Here is a 15,011-nt window from a genome sequence, read left to right as displayed (position 1 = left end):
GGGGCATATGTGTCACACATGAAGAGAGGAATGGGAAGAGCTTTGGTGGAGAAGGAAAGAGAAGAAGGAAAAAGCAATAATGAGCAAAAAGATCAGAAAAGTGGGGGAACTTAGGGGACTCCAAGGGGTCTGATAGAGAGAGCACAGAGGACAGTATGGAGGAACAGAAGAAAACACCAGGGAATGGGCAAAAGTTGAAAAAAAAAAGTGTGGAACAGAGAGGAGACGGCCGAAAATGGGGAACTTAGAAAGAAGCTACAGAGAAAGCAGAGGGAGGTTGAGGGAACACACAACCTCACAGGCCACAAATCAGAGAGGTAGAGGGAGAGATGGTTCGGGAAGTGGGTAATGAAGAGAAAGGGGATCAGAGGGAAAGAGAAGGTTGAGAACCAAACAGACATTTGCCTTGGCTGTCTTCACCGCCCCTCAGTGTGTGCGGTAAAAGGAGTTAGCTCATACTATGTCATACATCAAGAATGAGTCTTTGGGTAAGGTACCTGTTTTGAGAGTAGAGTATTAAAATACTTTCCACGAAATATGCAGACTGAATTATATCATTTGTTTTTAACCATTAATATTTTTTTGCTTGTGTATGTGATGGGTGTATTTGGAAGTTTCTTTCCCATTAGTGTATATTCAACATCTTCTAAGCAGATCTTTAAAGGTGCTCAATATGGACTTTACCACTTTCTTTACATAGCAAATAGTTGTTTCCTGCTATTTTAATCCCCTTAATCCCATGTATAGAACCTTTAACAGACCTGAATGAGATTTTCAAGTCAAACGTGACTTTGTCAAACTAACCTACTGGCCTACACTATTTCATTCACCCTATGTTAATTTAGCAAAAACCTTGGAAGGACTTGGCATCGTGCCTCAGTCAGTAGTTTCAAATACTAATGTAATTTGGGGGCCCATTTTTAATCTTACCATAACCAGCCTTTGGGTCCCGACCCAGTCATTGAAAAACAACTGCATAAATGTGTGTGTGTGTGTGTTTACACAGGCTGCAGTACGTGGTTGGCCTGCAGCCTTGTGCAGCTGCATCATAGCCCAGTGCTGCTGCTGGCTGATGCTAATGGGGTTTCCTTATTTCAGATTTCAGACCAATCTTCCACTCTTCTGTCTCTTAGCCATCTTACTGCCAGCCTGTGTGTGTGTGTGTGTGTGTGTGTGTGTGTGTGTGTGTGTGTGTGTGTGTGTGTGTGTGTGTGTGTGTGTGTGCGTGTGTGCGTGTGTGTGCGCGTGTGTGCGCGTGTGTGCGTGTGTGTGTGTGTGTGTTCGGCCTGCCAGCAGCATGGGAGAGTGCTCAAAAAAAACACGGAGCTGTCACTAGTCCTTGTTGGTCTTGGAGGCCTCTGTTGTGTTCCACTGCATTTTTTCTTTTCTCTTTCTCTCCCTGCCTCCTTTTCTGTCTTGCATTGAATTATGCATTGCGTCTCCTGTTTAACCCACATCTTTAAAGCTGTCTCAAGTTATGTCCAGGTCACCACCTTCCAAACACGTAACAATGGGGGTACGATACAGAACAATATTTGAACAAGTTGTGCTCTTGCACCTGACAATGTGCGACTTTTTAAAAAGACAGAGAGAAATACATTTGCGTTACAATAACACAACAGATGTCCTTTCCCATGGCCTCATTGGTGCTCAGTCATGCTGTGATGTCATTGCAGACTCCGGGTTCCGTTCCTCTGGCCAAGAGAAGAGAAGACGAGGTGTCTGTGGGGAGCACGCCGCTGGCCAAACAGCCCTCCAATCAGGCCTCGGACTATGCCAGCAGCCCGGTCAAAACCAAGACAGTGACAGGTAGCTTTACCAACCTCGAGCTGTGTGCTTCATGTAATATGGAAGATATTACTGTGACATCACAATTCACACAATGACTTGGCATTACCTCCATGCAGCAGAGAAATTCACACACATTAGGGGAACCGTTTTTGTAAGAGATGTTTTCTCAAGTGTTTGTTTTCAGATGTGTTTTGTGTGAAGATTAATACACAAACGCAAATCGCAACGACGTTTACTTCTCCCTTGGTATTTGCAATAACTACCATATGTTTATATGTTCAAGGAAATGGTCTTTCAGTAGTGGAATAACACCATTTTACGGCATTTAACCTTGTTTCTATGCAATGATATCGTGTTACTATGTTGTTACATAACACACTACAGCTCGCTGACACCTGAGTGAACCCGTTTCTCAGAGGACACCACATATCCAGGCATGTCCTCCTCTGTTTCCCTCCTCTGGTAGTATTACTGTGGGCTTGGATGCCCAGAATAGATGAGTGGCTTGGCTGTGTGAAGCTTTCCCCGATGCCAGTTTTCCGCTTTTCTGGGACCCCCCTGTTCAGAACAAACACGTCGTGTGCACACACACACAACTTCACAGAATACATATAGAAGCACACACATGCAGACATGTACATAGGCAGGTTTATACTGTACATGTACATACTGTACCTGCACATGCCACACACACAGACACCCTCGCACCCTCGTGTCGCGTTGCTGTGGTCCTTCTTTAGATTCGTTCTAAAAATTTTCCAAATTGGTCTCTAAGTAGGAAACTCTGAACCTTTTGGATGGAGATGGACAGAGATGCGGTGGAGGACAGGGATGAGATGATGTTCTGGACATCATGTTCTGGACTTTTCTTGTTGTGACTACTTGTTTTAGTGTCAGGAACTCATGGTGAAGCAGACCAACAGTATACGCTGGGAGATTATTGTTAATGTTAATGTTAATTAGTGACAATTGAACCTTTGTTAAGCCCCGCCCCCACTGCTCCTCCGTCAAGCTGGCAGAGCTTAACCTTTGTTAAGCCCCGCCCCCACTGCTCCTCCGTCAAGCTGGCAGAGCTACCATGGAGCCCACACTGTCACTAACTGCACTCCCTGAATACATATCCTCTACTTTTTATTAATTTTCCAAAAAAAAAACAGATACATAGGTCTACAATGTGCGTTTGAAGGATGTATCCAGGATGCCAAATTGATTGAAACCTGTTGAAAAGAAACAGAGAAGCTAAAGCCATGAGCTGTCGATAGAGACAGAAGATGATGACATTCAACAGTGTTTCTGTAAAGCTGGTAGGGTCTTTCATTCTATCTTCAACAAAGCGAAACTAGCGTTTGCGTACATTCAGTGTACCTTCAGTAGCTAGCGTAGCATAGAAGTACTTATGCTAGTTAATGATGTGCTAACGTATTATGCTAATGTTAGCTCCACAGGTTTTTTTTTTCCATAGAAAGGTTCAACCATCCACAAAACTTGCCTGAACATTAAGAAAATCTGAAACAATTGATTTTCTATAAAGCGCAGCCAGATAGTTGTCTGAGCTCCAGGGGCGGGACTTAGCAAAAGGTTAATTCATCAACTATACAATGCAGTGCAAAAAGCTTGTAATGCTTTTTTAATTTTTATCAGTGTGAGGAATCTTTTTAGAAGACTTCAGGGATATTGCGTGGCGATACCACACACACATACACAAACACACATAGTGTACAGTACACATGTATTCTTCCACTCCTACCTGGGAGGATGGTTGGAGCAGTCACTCTTTTAAGGAGCTGTCCATGACACAACACAGAGCCCAACTGGCTGCAGAAATGGTTTTCATTTAATACTCCTGTGGTGTATTTACAAACCTAATAGCCCACCTCCTCTCTCTAGTGTTCCCCTATAGATATTTAATTAATGTGATCCGATGGAATGACTTGGCTAGCCTCATGCAACTGAATTAGTTACGGAGTTACGGAGTATAAATAAATACATTTTAAAAAAAAAGGACTTCCCAGCCTCTACTGTTTGACTCTCTCAGTGTTTAGGCTCCAAGTCCTCTAAACACTTTAACGGTTGAAACATTCTCTGCCAAAGCATCGCAATGAAGAGTCAGGGGAAATAAGCAAGAGGTTGTTTGTCTTTTTTTTTTTTCCCTCTTCTTCTTTAAGTCCCTGGGAAATGTGTTCCCAACAGGAGTGATGAATCCCTGTTTTGGATGAAGTCATCCCGTAGCTGTAAATAACATTGAATGTCTATGACGCCCCTCCTCCCCCCAAATGTTTTGATAGGAAAAATGCTCCTTTGGCTTTTCAGAGTCTAAAAAAAGGCCATTAGGGTTGTTTCCTCGCTGGCTTTTAAAAGCTCTCAGCTAAAAGGTCACGCCGCCTTCCTCCTGGTTTCCCCTCTGTTCCTGTTTCATTCACAATCGGCACTAATGGCTTCTCGAAACCGCAGCATCTTTGCTTACTCACATCTCAGCCGTATGTTCTCTCATTAGGGGTCGTCAGTAAACAGTCACCTTGGCTCCAACGCTGCACACAAACCTGAATCCGGCTGTAGCTTGTCAGCAACACTCAACTGACTACAGTATACGGGCTATCAGTGTGCATGGCCTCCGATACACCAGCTGTCTATAAGTGTTGCACCGTATACCCATATTAGGAATGTTAAACATGGTACAGTACCCTATTTTATTAGTACGGATAACAAATGAAATACACACACTGCAAATACACGTGTTGTATTTTCATATGGTTTGTCTGAACCCCCACCTGTCTGGAGGCGTTATGTTTTGGGACTGTCCATCCTGAGCTGAAGGGTGAACTGATTACATTTGAGTGGTCAAAGGTCACTGTGACCTCAAACATTCACATCTTCATTTTCACAATTTCACACAAATGTCGAATGAAGTGATGACATTTTGGACAGACGTGAATGTAAACTGCACCACAACTGGTTGGGGGGGGGGGAAGCATACGACCACAAGGTCGGTAATTGTAGTTTCTTTCTTAGTCATGCCGTCTGCCTTTATGTCACTCTGTCGACCACACAGCTGTTTTGCAAATGACTGAAAACAAAGCCGAGGCTGCGTTTTTTCCAACGAACCGACGACACACGCAAATCACACACGGCGCGTCGGCTGTTGAAACGTTAAGTGGTCGGCACATGTGGGCTGAAAATCGTGTCTGTCGGAGTGTTTAGTGTTCGACCTATTTGTATCAGGCATCTCATTGTTGGACTGCATTAGGTAGTTAGAAACGTATACTAAGTCAGACTCGGGCTCTTTCCTTATCCAAATATTTCTCTTGAGCAGCGAAAACAAGACATTGGTAACTAGGTGCTGGTACTGTACTTTGTTGAAACCCAACCCTCCGTGCCCCAACACTCCCAACACCCAACGCTGGAATTGTACTCACGAGTAAATGAATAGCATCTTCTCTGGAAATGGCTGCGGTGTTACAGGAGTAGATGTAATGATAAGTTACAAATTGTTTCCGCGAGCAATCAGAATAAGGAAAGGGCAGAGGGATTTAGCCCTTGTGGTTTTAATCATACTGAAACAATAAGCCTCCCTGCAGTCAGAAGATCTTGATAGACCACAGCTCAACACTACAGAGGAGGACTTGCAGCACAGCAGGTATTCAGTTTCCTAAATCCCAGTTCCTCCTCGTCCGTGTTACAGAATAACGCATCCTTCCTGCAATTAACTATTTTTCTTTCTCGGTACGTGAAGATGACTTTCTAACTCGGGACATGGATGAAAAATGGGAACTCCCCACGTCGTCTTCTTGGGTTGTTGGATTGCTGCGATACTTGATACACTCCTTTTTGCGATTCATAAATTGCAATTGTTTTCCAACTCCATTCACTTAATAATACATTGTTCCTGTGATTAATTGGGGGATGATAAACGGAATGTTAATTCTTTGTATTCCCCGGGGTTGGAGGGATATGGAGGGGTGGATATGTAATTCACAGCAACTTGATACGCACAGTGATCTCTCCTGAATGCTTGCTTCCCTTTGGGAAATAGATGTTTAATGTAGAATTTTGTGGAGAGAGTTGATTGCTGAGGCATCTCAGGTTAAAATACACTACATCAAAATGTGTAATAGCTACGTTGATCCACAGCAAAACATATAGAGTACTGCAGGGATGACCAACCCCAGAAGTTAATGAATATAAATATATATCAATAAATGTTTATGCTACTAACATGTTTTGCTCACCAAATATTCTTCAAAAAACGTTAAAATCTATCAAGCTTGTGTTGACCACAGACCTTATTTCAGGCATTGGACCAAAAACCCATTGACGAGGGAAGCGGAAGTGCAAAAATGCTGACTCATTGCCAGGTTTTTTAGGACTCATTCCTGCAGCAATCTATTGGTTTTACAATAATTACTCTACAATTGTGAGATTCCTTTGTTTTTCGTTTTTTTTGGTCTGTCCATTGGCCTGCATTCAGTCACCTAACAAGCATCTTTCTGTGAAAACAAATCAAAATTGTTGACTTTCATTTTTGTTAACACTGGAAAATGCAATATTTTAGTATATATGTTAGTTTTGGCATTAAAGTACGTTAAGTGAGAAATGTAGATTTTGTTAACGTAGTCTTCATTGAATGTCTATGACCTGTAGTTTGTCAAGATTATTCCAGCTTTTGCCAGAAACTGTTTTCTATAGGTGTATAAGTGGATGCAATGGACGTTGCAAATTCACACATATGCTGCATGTTGCTTCTCTTTGCATCGTATCACCACATTTCTCAACACAAAAGCGTGAAAGTGTCCTTTATACCTCAACAACAGGATGGGTTGATATTAACGTTGGACTGTGAGGTGAGAGAAATGATGTGTTTACCCCATAACTATACACAGTTGAACTAAAGCCAGACACATTAGAACCATGGTGTACGGACACATAAAAGGCAAAAGGTCATGGGAATAACATATGTGGATTGTGTTGTACTGGTGGATTTTTCCCTTGCAAACCTTCCACACCCAGTCACCTCATGAGAAGAGCTGCTGACATCCAACATGTTATGATTGGAATTAGCCTCTGTGAAGATGATTTATTAATTGCTTTACCATGTGTGGAGCTCACTGAAGAAGGAGCTGGATGTTTAAACAGGGGGGAGATGATGGGGGCTCTCTCTGGTCTTGCTGTTATGTTGGCCAGGGTCAGCCCTTAAATCCAACTTAGTTATTAGTCTATCATGTTTGCCTGTGGTGTTTATACTTTGTTGACTGTTAGCTGGACATAAAACTGTCTTCTGCTGTCTCTCGTCAGCAGGATGCATTTCATCCCCAAAGCCATTAAGCAGCAGCGGCTGATCTGATGGATTTTTCAGAATCTATTTGTAATTGCTGCATGTTTACCCCGGGACATCTGATCCAGCTGTTTAGCTGAGGTTGAATCAATAAGCCATAATGATTTAGTAAAGGGTAAAGCTGATGTGAGCGTGGTTGAGAAATGGACATTGTGTCTTGATGGACCTTAATCTCATCAGCTGTGATGGAGCAATGTTTTCAGGCAAACGTGGTAATTGCCCTGAGAAATAAATTGTGTTGTTGTAAGAAATGAATTGAAATGGACCTGCTCGTTTTCCCCCATTTTGGAGCTGCTACAAAGACAGCAAATCTTCCTTTTTTTTTTGTTCTAATAGCTCTAATGTGCTTGTTTTTACATGACTTCAAATAAACGTCCAGCTATATGACAAAGTTGATTTTAGTTGCAAGTTTATTGCTGGCGTATCATTCCTCGGGGGACCCTAAGGGGGTTGTAATCACGGCAGCAGACGTTTTATTTTTCAGTCTCCGGTCATCTATTTAGGTAAACAGAGGAGATACGTGCAGGTCGTTTTTGCCATTTGGAGTCGACGCATGTGCGAACTGCCATTCTCGGTGATGCATGGGGAAGAAACACGTAAGACTGGGGGGCAGCCGGCCAACTGGACTGCCACTGGTGCTGCTACTCCGTTGACCTTCAGGAGAAGACGTCACAAGGTTCTTATAGGAACCATAACTCTGACGTTTTGTTGCTGAAGTGTGAAACTCAAAATATTTAGCCCCTGAATGCTCATAATATATGTATGCCGTGTTGCAATCCCTTTAAGATTACCCTTGAGACACTTTGTGAAGAGCTGCTGATATTAAATAGTGATTAATTAACTACTTTTTAACAATTGCCTCTGTATGGCTGTTTGCCTCTTTATTGGAACACACTGACAAAAAAAACAAGACCTTCTTCAAAAGACTCCTTCAGAACGTCATGACTGGCACTTTGCATTTTCATTCCACTACAGCAGAATGCTCCTGGAATCCAACTACTCAGACACTCCGAAGCCCACTATCTACTCTAACCATGCATTAAAGTGGTCAATTCAAACATAGGAGTTAACAGTTTGCATGTCCAGAGTGTGGTTGTTTGAAATGCTATTATGAGATTAAATGACCCGACGTGCTGAATATATGGAATATTGATATAGAGCGGTGTTTTGTTCCGCCTGATTATAAGTTGGCGAGGACGCTCGCTTTCTCTGCCTATTGATTACATAGTTTTCCACTGGAGCTATTGATTTCCCCACAGAAATCACCTTGGGGAATTACAGAATAAATCATAATCCACTGGAAGAAAATCATTTTCAGAGGTTTTTTTTTTTTTAGCAGTTGAAAGCCTCCTCAGAACAATTGCGCTCGCTAGATGTCCCTGCTTCCAATTGGCCACTTGAACGCATGCCTGGCACTTTTATGATGTAAAGAGAGTGTTATGTTGTTTTGTTACCACATTCAGCCTAGCTACAGTTTCGTAGTAATCAAGGGGGGACTTTCCTGCAGGGCTTTCTTAGGTGCCTGCTAATGTGTAGGCAAATGTACAGAGACACACAGAACCAGTCCGCTGCAGATCACTTCCCCAGAAGGCACCGAGGGCAAGGTGATATCATACCGGGGCTGTGGGGCTGCCCAGCTCAAATCTCACAACCCATAGCCACTCAGCTCCACTTGGCAACAATATATTTCACTCCGTCTCTCTCTTCCTTTTCTGGTTTTGGTCACTGCACATGTTAAATACACAGGGTACATGTTATAAAACACCGCTGACTTTCAGAACCGGCATCGGCTGAGTTGGACCGAAGCCAGTTCCGGTGGATGGCAGAGACTTTGGTAAAAGATATTATTGCTCTTTTCATTTTACTTAAGGCACGCATCTGCAGTTACCCGTGGCTCTCTATCACACAAGGAATCATATGTCTACTTGTATTGGTTTATCTTTTATCATGGCACAAATGATCATTTTTAAGCCTCTTCTAGTAGTTCTGTGCTTCAAAATGCTGCTTTCGTATAATTGTATGGTTGTGGTTGGCTAATATTTCTGGTCAGTCCATCAGGCTTTTCAGGTCAAAGTATATGGTCTGACTAAATAGTCTGGAGGATGATATATTTGATTTAATTTCCAAAAAGCAAACAGAAGACCGGTCATTTAACTCGCATTCGGGGTTTGTTTGAATATTGCTTAGTAACGTCATCAGAGGTGTTAACGGTTGTTTTCGTGTGATTATCCTTTACAAGAAAGGCCGTGGAACGATGACTTTGAAAACAAGTCGGTTCTCCTCAGTTTGAGGTCGGTTTCTGTCTGCCCGCACAATTACGCCACAAATTGGTTCACATAAAACTAGCCTCTAAGTATTTTCTTTATTTGTCCCTAATGAATGTTCTTATTGGCAGCGGCACTGTGTTTCTGATCGAGAGCCTCCCGAGTCCCGAGCTTCTCATTGTTCTCCAGCATCTACCGGAGTAATGATCTCACTGGCTTTCCTTTTCAATCCTAAAATTAGCCGTTGGCGCCCCGAGAACATACTTCTTTCGCTGAGAAACCTAACCTTGAGACCTGGCTGCGCTTCTCAAAGGTTGGGACCTGAACTGTTGTCTCAGTTTCTGTCTACTCGTGGTCTGGATGATGGGATTAGATGTAATTTTGCTGTTTACCGGGAGGACCACAAAGAGAAAGCGAGACATGGAAACATTTGCATTGTCCGCGTTGTCAATCTGCAAGGTAGTAGACAATGTGTGGTGGTAGTCAGAGCTGTGGGCCTCCCAAAAACGTTTCCATACTGATGGCTTTTCTGTGATCTCAACCGTGGTGCGCCAGCGAAAAAAAAAAAGAAGGTTGGGAACAGGAAAGAAAGGGTTTCACGGTTGAGAGAATTATATTCTGGAAAGACATACATTAATATATGTTGGAGTAAGAAACTAATATATGCATGCGTATACACATCTATAAAAGAGAGAGAACTGATGAGAGGACTTCATGCAGAACTACAGCCATACATAACTATAATCTGAGCCCAAGTAGCCTGATGGAAGTCAGGCAGGTTTTTATTGGCTGCCGTGCGCTTTTCAGAAGGGGATAATATTTTCATTGTGGAGTTATTTATACGGTTTAATTTTTCTGGTAAAGTCAATAATTTATCAAGGTAATGATGGTTGGTGTGGGGAAAGAAAACAAGAACAAGGAGGAATAATGAGATAGGAGGCCCCCCTGAGAAGCCTGGTTGGGGTCTGTGGGGGGACTCGGCTGGCTAGATGAGCGTGTCTCTGGCCTCTGCACACTGATGATCCCATGCAAACCTCTCCCCGGCTTCCAAGACAGACGGAACCATCTGTGGGGAATAGCGTTGTCCTTATGTATCCCTTTTTTTTTTTTTTTTTTTTGCTTTTGTGAATGATAAGGGTATTAGGCCTTGTGGATGTTGGCCGCGGTTGTTGAGGTTGAAGTGAGAGGAGCAGAGAGGGAAGTTTGGGGTTGAGTTGTGGTTCCTCAGACGTGGGCTGGATTAGTGTGCAGGCTGGAGGGGGGCTTAGTTCAGATGACAAAGCAACAGGAGGGGATCGGAAACCCCGGGTCGAGATGATTTCATCAGGGACCGTTCAAAGGATCCTGGTGTCACTCGGAGAAGACGTGTCTCCTTTTTTTGTTTTCATTCTTTACATATCGTGTCATGGTCTGGCTGGTAGAAACTCTCCTCCTCTGTTTTTTAGGTATCTCGCCTGCAGATTGTATAGGTTGACTCTGATGATAAAGATGATGGAAGTAATGACGACTGCCATGGGAAATGTGTGTGATCCACTTCTTGCTTTTCTTCCCGCCGGGACATCAGAGTCTGTCTCTGCATGCCTGAATTGAAAAGTCATCTCTACAATTACCTTGACTGGTTATTAGGGGACTTCCTAAAGCATAGCTGGCAGAAAGAGAGAGACCAAGCAGCGTGTGGAGAGTAGAAATAAATGAAAAAAGGAAAAACAAAATGTAAAACGAATTCCTGTTGCCACCCCCTCACCCGGTTCCTCACCGGTTCAGGCGGCCTCTCCTCGCCGCCACTTTTCCGTGGTGGCTTCCATAACCCCATAACAAATGGAGTAACGTAAATATTTAAATAAACACCGACTTGCATCCAAAACAAATAGGCGGGCAGGTTTATTAAAGAGCCCCGATGCTGCCTCTGCACGCAGCTGTAACAGAATATACAACACTTCAACTCACTGTAAACCATTTGTAAAAGGGAACATACCAGAAAGATAGCAGGCGGCATGGGGAAATGCCGAGATCCCTCAAATGAGGCTCCTTTTTTTTTTATGGTCGACTTGCTCAACCGCTCTGGAAGGCCGTGCGGATGCTTTGTGCCGTTGTTGTTGTGTAGACCGTTAAATCGGAGCCAGCGTGTGAGTGTGTTCACACGTTTTTACTGCGGCGTTTCTCCGCCGCTGCGGTGTTGTTTTGTACGCCGTGAAATGAGGCAACGCTGATTTGTTTCTCGCCTCCGAGTCGACGTGTTGTAATGGGGGCTCTGGTCTCCGCGTCTCTCGGCCCAGGCTTGTGGGCTTATAAGACCCGGGCCTTTTTTTCGCTTGCTGGGAGATGTGATGGAGCTGTTAAAGAGGATGAATAATCACCATCAGAATGTTTATAGGGGACTGGACTGGCAGCTCCACACACCAGCTGAACACTCGCAGAGAAGGAGGGAGTGGTGGGAGAGAGTGAGAACAAAAACGGAGGAGGAGAAGGAGAAGGGGGCGTCTGGTCAGAGTTTGGCCAATATGAGATATTAGCCTAATGGCCCAGCAGAGGGTGAAAATGAGGACATGGCTGAGATGGCACGAGACAGGGGGAATAACCCCACTTTAAGAGGACTCTCAGGACTTGTTAGGCCTGGGCAGGTTTAAGAGCTTTGGGCGCTCCTGTCATATTTCTCTTTCATTTGAATTTAGACCTCTTGTGCTCTGTCTTTCTCATTCTCGGTCCCTGCCGGCCTCACTCTTTATTTTTTTCAATCCCCTCCCTGCAGAAATGGCGGGCGCCAAGTCACTATAACAAGATATGGCAGTTTCATTCCAAATAATGACCCCAGGATTAACAAACAGAGTCCTGGAATGGTATTTATAACAAAGCGGAGAGCAGAATGGCCTCGCATTGTTACTGCCTTTGCTGTACTTTAGCACACTTTCTGATTGGCTTAACAGACTCTCTCCTGGGAAGGACATTCACAGTCTTACCTACCCACTAAAATTACAAAAAAAAAAAGGTTAGGTTAGTCATAAGGTCCTTATGATTAGATGAAAACTCTAGCCAGTACCACCATTGAGGCCTGGCGACAAAGTCATAATATGAAGAAGAGTGATGGGTTCCTCCAGAGAGTGACTCAGATTAACATTTTGGAGGTTGTGTGTCTAAAAAAAAAACATGGTATAAAGTCAGGGTTCAAAAAGCTGAATTTAATTCTCTAAGTGGCATTATTGGCTCAATCTCAGGCTCTGTGCTGCCTGGCGTGTGCTCTCCTCCATGTATTAAAACTCCCTGCATTTTATGCATCATAAAATTAGTTCCACAGGTTTATGTGAGTGCGTACTGCTTGTGGCACACTGCGTACCCACTCACGTAAGCTTGCATATTTGCAATCGAGCACTCAGAATAATACACACACACGCAGCAGGAGAGTTTCCAACTTCTAGTCATGCAGGGTCCACTCCATTGTCACACTAACAATATGATGGTCTATAGTAGATTACTGACACGTGTGTGTGATTAGGATCGATGTTTGGGGTCTGCTGTGTGTTCTCAGGGCAGTGTGTGTGTGGCTACAGAATATTACAGTATATTTTCCTAATGTTGTAATAGACAAATATGTATTCCGGGTACAGGGGGGTGGTAGGGGGGGACCAGGACACTAACGTAAGTATAGGCTGTGGTACTTCCAATGATAACCACCGAACACACTGGCGAAAACACACACACACACACTTCAAAAGATGCCTGCGTGCACAGACGTTGATGTCAACGTGGGTGCACCCAAAGACTTCCAAGTGGAGATGCACTCCTTTGCCACAACTAACATGACAAATAAACATGCATTCCCACTCAGCATGTTGCAGTCCCTGGGGTAAAGGCACCATCGTCTAGACAGCCGGGCCACAAGACAGAGAGCGGCAGCCACAGAGCTCTGTCATGTCTGCATGGATCCCCTGCAGAGGTGAACAGGAAACGGCTCTCTAATGCAGTGTGACAGGAATACTCTAACACACACACGGCCCTCTACAACAAAACACTATTGACAACCCAATGATATCACAGCGGTTTATGCAGCACTCTCTGCACATTACTCAATGAAAGACAGTCCATGAAACACAATCTATCCTGTCAAAGTCAATTTCTGCCATCCGCGACTTTGTGGATATTCAGTTAAGTATACGAACGATGGAATTGGTTTCCGTGCAACAATGTAGCCGGCCAATGAGAAGGAGGAAGACGGCACGCTGTACACTACGGGTTGTCAAATGCACAAAATGTACAGCGCGGTGGAAGTGCTGCGCGTAGTACGTCATGATGCAACGCTGATTGTAGGCATCATGACAAAAACAGTCCATTCCATAATCCCCGGATGCCGGAGGCACCTGGATGCTGAGTGTGAGAAACTCTCTGGAAGAGAGTGCCGACGCGATGATGTCGGCCTTCGGTCTGGTTTCTTCCACTTCCACACAAAAGTTTACACGCGTGCACCTGTGACCTCAGCCACTCGGCCGCGGATACACACACACACACACTCTCCCACCCACAAGATTCAGGCAGGTTGCCACGGTGACCACAAACCAGGGTAAACCATCCTTTTTTTTTTGTCCGTCGCCATGCCGACGCGTTTGGCTGTTTTAGCGATGTTCCGGAGCGTGGCGTCTGAGGGGGCAACGGCGGTGCTGTGACATCACTGCTGTTTCATGACAACTGTGGGATAGAGCTGCTGAGCAAGGCAGAGCTGTTAAATCCTGGAATATGCCTTAATGCGTCTTCAGAGGGACCCCCCTTCCCTCACCTCGGACGCCCTGATGGCTTTAACATCCACAGACCTCGGGCTAACCTGGTAGAATGTGTGTTCTGTCTACATGCGTCTCGGTCGCTTCCATTTCTGCATCTGCGCCTCTCTCTCTCTCACACACACAGTTTCTCCTGTATCCGTGCATCGTCCGCCCATTGGACACGGAAGATGTTTTTGTTGTTTTGACCTTAAGGTTAAGGCGGTTAGTGCGAAGGCGAACCGAGGAGGTTGTTGCTGTGGGATTTGTGTGCTTGGCTGTTGCCATGAGTGTCAGCACAGACAATCGACCTTCGTCTGGACCACAGCAGGAACACTAGGACATGTCATGTCTAGGACACTGTGTGTGTGTGTGTGTGTGTGTGTGTGCGTGGATTCTCTCAGTTCCCATAGTTCCCTCTCCTGCTTTAGGAGACAAGGAACCCGAGTGCCAGCATTACATCACCTCAATGAAGTGTCAGTTAAAAATCGTATAACATGATACTGTATGCTCAATGAAAATAACAGTGAATTATGAAGAGGGTTAAATCAGGGATAAATGCAGGTCAGCGTCTCATGTACCGTATATTTATTTTACATAATATATAATATGATGCAGGGTTCAGCAGGACTTATATGGTGAGGAGGTTAGGTGTTCACAGAACCAGCAGTTGAATAAAACTAATTTACATTAATAGTAAAGTTCTTTCTTTCTTTTCCCAGAATCGCGTCCGCTGTCCATCCCGATGAAGGTGATGCCCATCACCACAGAGTTGGAGACGTGGACGACCTCAGAGGAGCAAATGAAGAAGCTCATCGCCCAAGCCTGGGATGCTGTTAAACGCCTTACTCTACAGGTACCAAACTTTACTCTCTACCGTTA

General features: G+C 44.2%; 2 protein-coding genes across 3 annotated transcripts in view; one reads left to right on the top strand and one right to left on the bottom strand.

Annotated features, from left to right (window-relative positions):
• LOC311024283 (polyadenylate-binding protein 1A) overlaps positions 1 to 15,011 on the bottom strand; it is a 477,590-nt gene that overhangs the window by 211,537 nt on the left and 251,042 nt on the right. The window lies entirely within an intron of this gene.
• The window catches only part of vps13b (vacuolar protein sorting 13 homolog B), a 317,809-nt gene that overhangs the window by 123,351 nt on the left and 179,447 nt on the right, over positions 1 to 15,011 (top strand). For both annotated transcript variants that reach the window (XM_084026605.1, XM_084026606.1), the window contains exons 21-22: positions 1,677 to 1,809; positions 14,852 to 14,985. In XM_084026605.1, coding sequence (XP_083882731.1) covers positions 1,677 to 1,809; positions 14,852 to 14,985 — 267 coding nt within the window. The remainder of the gene's footprint in view (positions 1 to 1,676; positions 1,810 to 14,851; positions 14,986 to 15,011) is intronic.

Source organism: Eutrigla gurnardus (genome assembly GCF_963514095.1).
Source record: "Eutrigla gurnardus genome assembly, chromosome: 14".
Taxonomy (NCBI): domain Eukaryota; kingdom Metazoa; phylum Chordata; class Actinopteri; order Perciformes; family Triglidae; genus Eutrigla; species Eutrigla gurnardus.
The sequence above is the reverse complement of the archived record's forward strand: the minus strand, read 5'-3'. Positions and strand labels throughout refer to the sequence as shown.